Source organism: Cotesia glomerata, linkage group LG7 (genome assembly GCF_020080835.1).
Source record: "Cotesia glomerata isolate CgM1 linkage group LG7, MPM_Cglom_v2.3, whole genome shotgun sequence".
Classification (NCBI taxonomy): domain Eukaryota; kingdom Metazoa; phylum Arthropoda; class Insecta; order Hymenoptera; family Braconidae; genus Cotesia; species Cotesia glomerata.
The window spans coordinates 15,900,592-15,912,684 of record NC_058164.1 but is presented as its reverse complement, the minus strand read 5'-3'; the positions used below and the strand labels follow the sequence as shown (position 1 = coordinate 15,912,684).

The window sequence follows — 12,093 nt, the reverse complement described above, 5'->3', positions numbered from 1 at the left end:
ATAAAATATCCAATAGTCTTTTAGATCCATATCTTCTTTGAAGAAATACAAAAAGGCTCAAAAGTAACTGTGATGAAAAAGAACGTTCCCGTATGGCAGTCATAATTGCATGGCTTATTGAAGTACATTTTGTTTTTAAATGATCAATTTGTCCTTTCCTGTTTTTGACGATGACTTCTTCTAAGAAATGCAATAATTTTTTGGAATTTCTTGATTAACATTATCCAACATTTTACTAGGAGGTGCATAAGATTTAGTTTCAACTATAGATGTTCGGATATCTTCTCAAATAATTTCTGCTGCAGCTTCTACAATTCTTAGCCTTTCTGCTTCAGGATTTGTTTTTTTTTTTACTTTCGTACCAAGCTTTTGATTGAATATTAGCTTGTGCATCACGGAAAGAAATGATTGTGAAAGCTCCAACTTTCTTCGTAATTACGATATCAGTTAAGTACTTCTGTTGTAGTCTTGTAATGATATTTTTATCATCTGGCACATACCCTGTCAAGACATCTTTAAGCTCTTTTAGTGTGAATTTAGAATCATTATTATTTTCGATGTAATTGATAATCTCTAACATAGCTTCTGTAACTTGATTATCTTGACGAGGTTTCTCAAGAGGCGATGATGATGATGATGATGATTTATTTGAAAAGTTTCCCTGAATAAAAAAAAGTATTGACACAAAGAAAAAAGTATTGAAAATTATTGGATTGACTAGAAAACCAATTCTCTTCAATACTTTTTTCTTTGTCTCAATACTTTTTTTTTATCAGGGTTGTAAAGCAAGCAGCATGGTACTTCGCTTCAGCAGCGATCAAATCATACTGTAAAATTATACGACTTTTCACCAATTCTCCGAAATCATCCCCACGTTCTTCTGCTTTTTTGATAACAGTATCTTTGAACTCAAGAGTACTCACATTTTTTATCTTCCGCCTGTATTTTTCTCTTTTCTTTTTTTCTGCAGCCTCATCAGCAACTTCGCCACAAAATAAACATTGATTCTTAAAATCAAACACTTCACCTCGTTTTTTACGGAGTACTAATGGAGAAGTTATAGTTTCTCCTTCTTCTTGTTTCCGTTTTGCTGCTTGGATACAGTTTTTACTAATGTAAACACTTCGGCACTTTTCATGCACTTTAACAGAGGTTACGGATTTTAAATAATCAATTTTTCCGTCGTTTCGTTCGACACTTGCAGTTCGTAGAGATTTCATACTGCGCACAACTTCAATAAGCGATTCACCTCCCGAATCTGATTTATTACATAGAAAACACAAATCAGCCATAGTTCTTGAAATTGTACGTCCGTAGTTACCAAGATACGATTCAAACTGAAAGAAAGAGAAGACGGTCGTAACTATACAATACAATTGAACATCTGTCCCTACTGGCTCTAAATAGAAAGGCCGTAGTGTATAATAGGGGTTCGTATAATTCCCAGGTATAATTTTTGACGTAGTGGAAAGATTTTAAAATTTACAGATTTTAAAGAAGATGCACTTAATTATTTTCTATTTAAAATGTCATTAGTGTAAATGGAAATATAATTATATTATGATTTAAGTTTTTTCCTTAATTATTTTTTAATTTTAGGAAACGATTATCAGATTATTGAATAGATATAGTGAATAATTACAGAAAGAGCGGAAAAGCGGGGATCAGGTTTAGGGTTGGATATCTCAATTAAAACGCGTAATTTATTATCAAAAATAACACTAGTAATTTATTTACATTAATTACACTCAATATTTAATATTTTTAATAGCGGATTGTTAAGATAAAAGCGGATTTGTAAATTACAGCGTGGTTTGCAAAAGCGAAGCCGGTTGACACGTGGTTGAACACTTTGCCGGCACTGAAAAAGCGGTGAAATAAATGCACTGTTAACACAATTTACCTATAATAAATTAAAGCGAATTATTAGCGGTTAATTTAAGCAGTTTAAATTATAAAATTAGCGAAATGCGGTTTATTAACAAAAAGCGAAAGTAAAGAAATACTAATGGCGACTTGATGCAGCGAAAGCGTAGAAGCGAAAGATAATAACAATAGTCCGTCTTCTTCCTCGTTGAGTTGGGGAAGAAGGCTATTGCGCATGTCTAGCGGGAGTGATCAGCCAATAAAGCGGTCGATTCATGGCGTGATCGAGAGGCTGATTTTCTATTGGCGGTTCGATTTTTGCGGGAACTAGCGGTGGACAGGTGCGTCTCTTGAATTTGGGAGTCCCCCAGGAGCGAGTTAATCGCTACTGGGCCTTGTTCACCGAACATTCTCTCCCGGGTTGGCGGCTGCGTCGACAAGATCATCTTCTTCATGCGTTAGCGGCAGGACACAGAGCTTTGTAATTGGACGTACCAGCTCTGTGTTAATTGTCTTAACAGTTACTACGCGGATTTGTCCATCTTCACCTGGATGGACAGCAATTACTTTGGCTAATGGCCACTTGGTTGGCGGGAGATCCTCAGTGGTGATCAGTACAACTGAACCCACCTTGATCTGGTTGCGTCGATGATGCCACTTTGAAATGGCCTGGTAGCGGTGGATGCAGTCCTGGTAGTAGCGTTTCCAGAAATGTTGAACCATTTGTTGGACTTGTTCCCAGTGCGAGAGCCGAGCAGGTTGTAAATCTGTCAGCGATGGCTCTGGGATAGCGGTCAGTGACTGTCCGATTAAGAAGTGACCTGGAGTCAGTACAGCCAGGTCAGCAGGATCTTCATTCAGTGGTGTGAGCGGTCTGGAATTCAATATGACTTCAATTTGAGCCAGTAGCGTTGAATATTGCTCAAGCGTCAACAGCGAGTCTCCGATTGTTCTTCGAAGGTGAAATTTGATAGATTTCACAGCGGCTTCCCATTTTCCTCCAAAATGTGGAGCTCCAGGCGGATTGAATTTCCAGTTCGTGCCATCTTGAGCGATCAAGGTTGATAATTCTCGTAATGTGCGGGATCCTGCAGCGAATAGTCGTTTCAGCTCTTTATCTGCTCCTACAAAATTGGTTCCACAGTCTGAATATAGCGTGTGGCAGATACCTCGGCGACTAGTGAAGCGGCGATGAAAGCGGCAGCGGTGTAGTCAGTTACTAGCTCTAAATGTACAGCTGAACTGAACATGCATACAAAGACTGCAATCCAGCCTTTGTATGTTTTTGCTCCACGTCCTTGAAACGTTTTCAGCGTGATAGGTCCAGCGTAGTCGAGTCCTGTATGCAAGAAGGCTCGAGTTGGCTGTACTCGTGCGGTGGGTAGTTGACCCATCAACTGTTGAGCGCGTTCTCCACGGTGTCTCGTGCAGATAACGCAGCGTAAAATAAATGATCTTACAGGAACACGGCCTCCAATGATCCAGACACTCTTGCGTAAGTCAGCGAGCGTAAGCTGAGTACCTCCGTGAAGCGTTTTGCGGTGCGAATCATCAATCAAAATTGATGTAAGCGGTGATTGTCGCGGTAGAATCGCTGGATGCCTCTCTTCTGGGTCCAGCAATGCGTTTTTCAAGCGGCCACCGACTCTCAGGACCCCCTGATGGTCAATGAACGGAGTCAGCTTAGTGATGCTGTTATTTTTAGGCAGACCATCACCATCTTGTAGCGTGTGAATCTCTCTAGCGAAGTATTGTCCTTGAGTGAACTTAATCAAGGTCAATTTAGCGCGCTCCAGGTCTGATGGAGTAAGCGGGTAGGCCAGCGAAGATTGTGGAACTCTTTTAAAGCGGTCGATGGCACGATGCCAGATGCTAAGCTTCCGTAGCAGTGGAAACAGCTGCGTGTAATGCGACAGTAATTGTTGGAGCAGGCAATTTTCTGCTTTCCAAGTTACTAGTGTCAGACCTTGGCGTTCTTCTCGATGCGTTGCGTTGTCGGTTGGAGGCTCCAGAGTGGGCCAAGAGGATTCTGGTTCATGAAGCCAAGTTGGTCCATGCCACCAGAGAGCGTGTTGTTTCAGTTTTAGCGTAGGTATACCTCTTGAAGCGCAGTCAGCGGGGTTTTGTTTTCCTGGAATGAATTTCCAGGAGACATCTCGAAGCGTTTCTTGGATTTTTCCCACTCTATTGCGGACGAATGTCTTCCAGCGGATTGCTGGACTTTTAATCCATGCGAGAGTCACGGCGGAGTCAGTCCAGAGATTGATCCTGACATTTTCAAGCGACTGAACTTCTTTAACATGAAGTATCAGTTGTGTTAGCAACCATGCGGCAGATAATTCCAAGCGTGGGATTGTCATGGTCTTCAGCGGTGCTACTTGCGTTTTTGAACACAAAAGTGAGACCTTTGTGTTTTCATCAGCGTCAGTGACTCTCAAATAAACAGCGGCAGCCATAGCGTTTTGCGAAGCGTCTGAGAACCCGTGCAATTCCATAGTTGCTCCAGGTGCTATATTACTCCAGCGTGGAATGCGGATGGATTCGATGTTTCGAAGATCCTCGCGGTATCCAGTCCATTTGTGAATGAGTGATGGTGACAATTGTTCATCCCATGACACTCTATCTAGCCACAGATCTTGCATAAAGATCTTGGCTTTGACGACTATTGGTGCGAGAATTCCTAGCGGATCATACAGTTTAGCGATTTCAGACAAAATAGCTCTCTTTGTCTTAGGCGGATCTGGCGGTAGCGTGTACTTGAACTGGAGAGCGTCAGTGCGTGAATTCCAGTACATGCCCAGGACTTTTACTGGTGCATCACTGATTTCTTTAAGCGGTGTATCCAGCTGCTTTTCTGGAGCGACTTCAGCGAGTAACCGTGGGCTATTGCTAGCCCATTTGGCAAGTGGGAAGCAGCCTGCTGCACACAGAGCTTTTGTTTGTACTGCAGCCTTGATAGCGTCTTCTTCGTTGTCTGCTCCACCGTAGATATCATCTACGTAGCGTGTTTTCAACATTGGAGCAACAGCTAGCGGAAAGCGGTGTCCTTCATCCTTTACTAGTTGGATAAGCACACGTACAGCGTCAAAAGGTGCACTAGCGGTTCCGTATGTGACTGTCTTGAGACAGTAAGCGTCTATTAAGTCATTCTCATCTATCCAGAGAATGCACTGAAGCGGCCAATCAAGCGAGTCGACCTCAATCTGTCTGAACATCTTGGTGATGTCAGTAGCGAATAGAATCCTGCTGCAACGGATTCTCAACATCACATCAAAAATGTCAATTTGCGTTTTGGGTCCTGCGTGGAGAATGTCGTTCAATGAAATTCCTGTAGATGTTGCACAGGAACCATTGAACACTGTGCGGAGCTTCGTAGTGGCACTATCAAGCTTCAATACCCCATGGTGAGGCAAGAAATAAGCGTTTGCGGGCAATTCGTTGACTGGTACTCGTACCATGTGTCCTAGTTGAATGTATTCTGCCATGAATGCACGATACATGTCAGAATATTCTCTTTCTCGCGACAAGCGAGTTATTAATCTGCGGAGTGACCCCATAGCTGCGTTGATAGAGTCGCCAAGTTGACTCTCAAGGGCCTTAAGCGGTAATCTCACTACGTAGCGTCCATCAGGCTGTCGATAATGCGTTTGACGAAAGTGAATTTCACATTCGTCTTCTTCAGCGGTGTTTAGCGGTGAATTTCCTGATGGAACTTCTTCCTGTTCCCAAAACTAAGCGATAGCGTCTTGTAATTCAGTATCTACTGACGCATGTAGTGCTGTGTGTGATGTTGAAGCGTGTTTAGCGGTGACAGCTCCATAGACAATCCAACCAAGCGTGGTGGATTGTGCAATAGGAGCATTGCGAGGTCCTCGTTGAATCTCTGCGTTCATGATCTGTGCGGCTGGTGATGCACCTAGAATAATATCTACAGGGCGTGGCTGTAGATACTGTGGGTCAGCGAGCTTGAGATTCTCAAGATGCGGCCATTTCGGATCAGCGATCACGAACGATGGAAGATCTACCGTCAGTGTTGGTAGAATATGCATGCTGACATGCATTGATGCGGTCGTACACAGCGAACGAAGCTCAATTGTGCTCACACCTAGTGAGCTTCCTGCGGAGACATTGCCAATGCCCTTGAGCATGACCATGTCACGCTGTAGCGGTTGTCCAAGCTTCTTGAAGAGCGACTGTCTCATAAATGAGAGCTCTGAACCTTGATCAATCAACACTCTGGCAGTGATTCGATTACCATGATGTGGGCGGACCTGGACTAAAGCGGTAGCTAGCAATACTTGAGCGGAAAGCGGATCTTGTGCGTTGTCTGCAAGTGTCTGTGGTGCAGATTTAGGCGGTGTATCTCGATGGATGGAAGTATGATGACGTTGACTGCACTTCCTGCATCCTTGAGCGGTCTTACAATCAGCGACGCGATGCGGGCCCAAGCAATTGTAGCACAGGCGGTATTTTTCGACTATGTCGATTCGTTCCTCCAAAGTAGCGGCCTTAAAGATTGGACAGAACAACATGTAATGTTCCTCAGGGCACAGCGGGCAATTTCTTCTGGGCTTTGCTTTGTATTGAGTAGCGGTGTAAGAGGATGTTGTCTTCTGAGGTTTATTACTGCGTGAGCCTCCGGATTTATGACCTTCAGATTGCTTCTTGGGTTCCGAAGCGGGTTCCAAGTTCTCCCAAGCCCTGACTTTGGACTTGAGAAACTCGTGGAGCTGAACGTAAGTCGGCATGTTATCAGTAAGACCCAGGCTGGTCTCCCAATCTTCTCTAACGGCGGGCGGCAAGCGGCGTAGCGTCAGGTGTATGATTATGAGGTCCCAGTGATCTACTGGAACTCCTTGTGCCTTGATGGAATCCAGAGCCTTTTGGTTGGATAGTAACAAGGAATCCAATTTAGCGGCTGATCTAGCGGGAACAGACTCACCAACCAGGAGGTCTTCAAGATGTGATGATACAACGCGGCGAGGATTGGAATAGCGGCTTTTCAAAAGGTTCCATGCGGGCTCAAATGACTCATCAGTGGATGACATGTTTCCAATAAGCTGGTGTGCTTCATCTTTGGTGAATGTCTTTAAATAATGCATCTTCTGGCTGTTTTTCAGAAGTGCATTGTCAATAACAATATCAGAGAAGAGCTGACTAAATGATCCCCAGCGCTTAAAGTCTCCAGAGAAGCTCTGGAGCTTAATTTTTGGGAGTCCAGTACCCGATGAGCCTCCCATGAAGGCGGTGCTGTGCATAGCCAGGTTTTGTTGCGTTTGTGCGGCTTCTCTGGCATCAATCTCCTGCTGAATGACGTCTTTGCGGGTGGCTATGCGGGTCTCCAAGATTGCATAGGTGGCGTGAGCGTTAGTATAATGATTCCCGACGTGGTACTCGTGTTCAAGTACTTCCGGGTACGTCTCAAAGATCAGCGAGTTCAAGTTAGTGATGTCCAGCCAAATCTTGGAGCTTTGTGTTGCCACTGACTCAATAGCGGTGATCGTAAGCGAGTTAAGCTCCTCATTAGTTAAGCGATCCACCATGGCATACAAAGCATCCAGGTACTGCTTTTGCATAGCAATAGCAGTTTCAAACTGCATTGCGGTGTTTAATGTAGGACCGAGATCGAGTTTTCAGTCAATTAAAGCGGAAAGTTCAGCGTACCGGTGTACGAATGACTACCAGGAGCAGCACCCGATGTGGTCTGCGATGCTCCTGACACTCGACCTTTCCTAGCGGTATTACACTTCACTTAACACAAAACAATTTTTAAGCGGAATAATAAATTAATTTAATTGAGATAGAGCCAGCCTGATCCGGCTCGAGGGACCAATGAATAATTACAGAAAGAGCGGAAAAGCGGGGATCAGGTTTAGGGTTGGATATCTCAATTAAAACGCGTAATTTATTATCAAAAATAACACTAGTAATTTATTTACATTAATTACACTCAATATTTAATATTTTTAATAGCGGATTGTTAAGATAAAAGCGGATTTGTAAATTACAGCGTGGTTTGCAAAAGCGAAGCCGGTTGACACGTGGTTGAACACTTTGCCGGCACTGAAAAAGCGGTGAAATAAATGCACTGTTAACACAATTTACCTATAATAAATTAAAGCGAATTATTAGCGGTTAATTTAAGCAGTTTAAATTATAAAATTAGCGAAATGCGGTTTATTAACAAAAAGCGAAAGTAAAGAAATACTAATGGCGACTTGATGCAGCGAAAGCGTAGAAGCGAAAGATAATAACAATAGTCCGTCTTCTTCCTCGTTGAGTTGGGGAAGAAGGCTATTGCGCATGTCTAGCGGGAGCGATCAGCCAATAAAGCGGTTGATTCATGGCGTGATCGAGAGGCTGATTTTCTATTGGCGGTTCGATTTTTGCGGGAACTAGCGGTGGACAGGTACGTCTCTTGAATTTGGGAGTCCCCCAGGAGCGAGTTAATCGCTACTGGGCCTTGTTCACCGAACATATAGATTGAATGCATGAAGAAAATGATAAAATATAATGTAATAGTTAATAAAAATTGACAAATATTTATAATCATTGATTTATCAATAGTTCATCAACTATATATGGCGTGCTTTCAACCAGAGGCACCGGTTGACCTGAAGTGATGCTGTGACCGCGCGCTCTCCCTCCTCTATCTCGAAAACGGTTCACCGTATGGAAAATGTTTTCAAGCAAAATTTATAGAAAATTTCGTGTTCTACAATTTTGATAATGAATACAAATGGCAAAAAACCCATAGGAAATGAGATATTTACAAAAAAAGCGCAAAAAACCGATTTTTGTGACCTTTGACCTTGAAATTTTATAGTTGCGTACACCCTACCATACGTAGGTTTTGAGACAACTTTTAGGGTGTCAGTATACAAGTATTTACAGACTTACAGCTGGGTATTTCGAATTCCGAGATTCTTACCTAATTTAAGCTTGAATGACTGGACTATAGATCGGTGGGCACGGCTTCCGCAATGACTAATACAGCCGCTTTGGAAACCGTGCGGTAGGCGCAGGCAACTCTGAGAGCGCCTCACCGTTGCACTGCTGCCATTTTTTGCCGCTAGGTCTTCTGTTTTAATATGTCCGCCCATATCTATGCTCCATAAAAGAGTACCGAATGAACTGCTCCCAGAAGGACTCTTCTTTTTTTGGTTCTTGGTCCCATAGTGTTGGTCATAATTCTTGCTAGGTTAGACACTGTCTTGTTGGCTTTCCTGCATTCACTGTCAAGGTGTTCGCGGAAAGATAGTTTCGCATCTATCATTACCCCTAGATAGCGTAGCGCCTTTGTTGACGTCAGTGTTGTTCCTCCCGTGTCCACAGCGAATGGTTTTGGGAACCATTTCTGATGTGTCAGAACGACCATCTCAGTTTTGTGCTTGGCGAGTTTCAGGTGGTGTTTATCAAGCTAAGTCTCGATGGCGTCAATGGTTTCCCGAGCTAGTACTTCGGCCTCTACTACGCTGTCTACTATTATTGTGGCCGTAACTTCGTCTGCAAAGCCCGTTAGTTCTACTTGCTTCGGCAACGGAATTTCAAGGAGCTCGTCATAGTCCGCGTTCCATAGATCGGGCCCCATAATTGAGCCTTGCAGCATGCCAGCTGTTATGGCGTCATCTTGTGGATCTTCCGTAGTTTCCGCTATTAGCTTTCTTTCGTCAAGGTAGCTGTCGACTAATGCCAGGTTCTTAGGCTCCACCTCAAATTTGTGCTCCAGAGCGTCTAAAATATCTCCCTAATTTGCGCTGTTAAAGACGTTTTTGGCGTCTAGCGTGAGGAGAAGACATACTTTACGAGCTTTGAGGCTACCAGACCATGCTTGTGTTGTCTTTATGACTTTCTCGATCGCTCCGACTGTCGATCGGCCTTTCCGGAGGCCATGTTGGTTGGTGGCAAAGCCTCCAACACGGTCGATGTCGTTGCGAAGTCTTCTTTGTATGAGCTTCTCGAGCCGTTTTTCAGCATGCAGAGTGGTCTAAATAACGAAGGTGTTACGGGGGTTCGTTTGCCTTTGTGTAAGAGAACCAATATCTGCCGTTTCTAGATCGCGGGAAATGTGCCAGTTGCCCAGCATGCTTTGTAAGTGTTCAGGAGTATGTCTGGGTATTTCAGGGCTACAGTCTTGATCACGGATGCCGGGATGCCATCAGTGCCAGGTGCCTTTCCTGTCTTGAGAGACTTAGCCACGTCTTGTAGTTCCTTAATTATAAAGGGTGTTGCTTCACCGTTTTTAACGTAGTGTTTCTTCTCCCGCAGCGGGGAAAAGCTTTGCTATAATGGTGTCCGTTAGGGCAGGTGACTTCGGCGTTTCTGGTGAAGCCTTTCCAAGTCGTTTGACGACAATTTGGTAGGCTTTACCCCAGATGTCCTTGTTAAGATCGTTACAGATCTCTTTCCATAACCTCGCTTTACTTGCTTTGATGGCTCTGTTTAACGTCTTTTTGGCCTGCTTGTACTCGTTCGAGTATAAGTCTTGGTTTAGGGAGAGTTTCGCAGCTCTCGTTGCGCGGCGACGTAGCTCATGGCATCTTTTGCGAAATTCTGCTATTTCTGTTGTCCACCAGTACGCTGGCCTGTGAAAACTCCGATTTTTCAGCCGCGGCATAGAGGCATCACATGCGGCAGCAATTTTCTTCATCGCTTTGAGCACTGCCTTTTCCGTCTCGCTGCAGGTATCCAGAGTCGGATTGTTCTGAAGCGTAAACCAGCTACGTGCAAGTGACGCTCGTAATGTCTCTGGATCAAGCCTCCTGGTGTTCCACTTTCACTGCTGAAGAACTCGTTGTGGAGCCGGGCAGGTGCCATTCCAACTCTGAATGTCACATACTGGTGATCACTCCCACTGTATTCTTCGGATACAGTCCAATCTTCAATCATGTTGGCTATCCTTGGAGTTGCCAGCGAAATGTCTAGGATGGATTCCTTATACCCCGATCTTCTAAAGGTTGTAGTAGTTCCAGTGTTCAGCACTATGAAGTCAAGTCTTGCTGCGAAGTCTGCCACTTCGTTTCCTCTGGTGTCAGAGAATCTGTAACAGTATTTATTTGCTGTCCAATTGGCCCCTTAAATTAATTAAAATAAAACAAAATCTATTAATTGATATCAAAACCAAATTAATCTATAAGGGTGCCACCAGATTTATTTTCGCGGTTCCTGAAACCAGTCCAGAGCAGAGGGCTTATCTTAGAGTTAGAGAGAGTGGAGGAAGGTTGCTGTGAAATAAATAAATAGTTAATTAACAATATGGTCAATATTTATTAACAATAATAATTTAACAACTTTAATCACTCACACTATAAACAATTTAACAACAGCCTTATTCCCGTTGTACCTCCTCCCGGCATAAATACAACGGTTTCTAACTTAGTCCTTTAGCACCTCCCAACCTGGGTGTTTTTCTGTTATTGTGTTAAACAACAAATAATTAGGTGACTGAAAGTTTGATACGGACAATTTCTCAGATAGCTTAACTAGAAGAGCTCTTGGTGAGTAACCAAAAGATCCGGGTTCGATTCCCGGTCTGGGCTGTCTGAATTATCTTTTCTGTTTTCTGAGTTAAAGTTAATCCAGATGACTGTTAAGCCCATGTTTAACTAAAAATAGTTTGAGTATCTAATATATTGCGGCTCAATATAGTAAATTTTTTACTTCAATGTACTAAATTTTTTCAGTATTTAATATTACACTGTCGAACCTGAGTGAAAACATTTGAATTTATACGATATCTCATCGTAAATTTTTTTGAATTAATTGTACCTGCTTAAAATATTTGAAAACAATTAAAATAAATAAAAAAAAAAAGAATTAATTTATCGCATAAAAAGTTTTTATAATTTAATAAATACAATGTAATATATTCACATTTATTTTTTCAAATATAACAATTTATAAATAAATTAAACTCAAGAATATTGATATTTTTGGCTGAACAATATAAATTTTTTTATGTTACAAATAACGAAACAAAATACTCCCGATTAGGCCTGAACCCAGCTGCTCGGGCCGGATAAAATAACACTAATGTATTGTATGCCTTAAGCGCAAGCGTAGGTATGCTCTACTCTCGCCTAAAAATGAAAACACTGGGTTCCGTCAGTACTGAGTTCAAGTTGTTCAAAAGTTATAAGAGGTTTACACAAGCACACAGACATACACACACACACACACACACACACACACACACACACTGAATTGCCGGAAAGGACGTTCAACAGT

The 12,093-nt window shown here is 42.8% G+C and overlaps 1 protein-coding gene across 1 annotated transcript; it reads right to left on the bottom strand.

Annotated features, from left to right (window-relative positions):
* Positions 1-2,265: 2,265 nt before the first annotated feature.
* On the bottom strand, positions 2,266-7,466 carry LOC123269680. The gene is made up of 3 exons (XM_044735517.1): positions 5,631-7,466; positions 3,110-5,585; positions 2,266-2,990 (listed from the first exon to the last, which is right to left on the bottom strand). The coding sequence occupies exons 1-3, from the start codon at positions 7,464-7,466 to the stop codon at positions 2,266-2,268; spliced, it is 5,037 nt and encodes a 1,678-aa protein (XP_044591452.1).
* Positions 7,467-12,093: the final 4,627 nt, after the last annotated feature.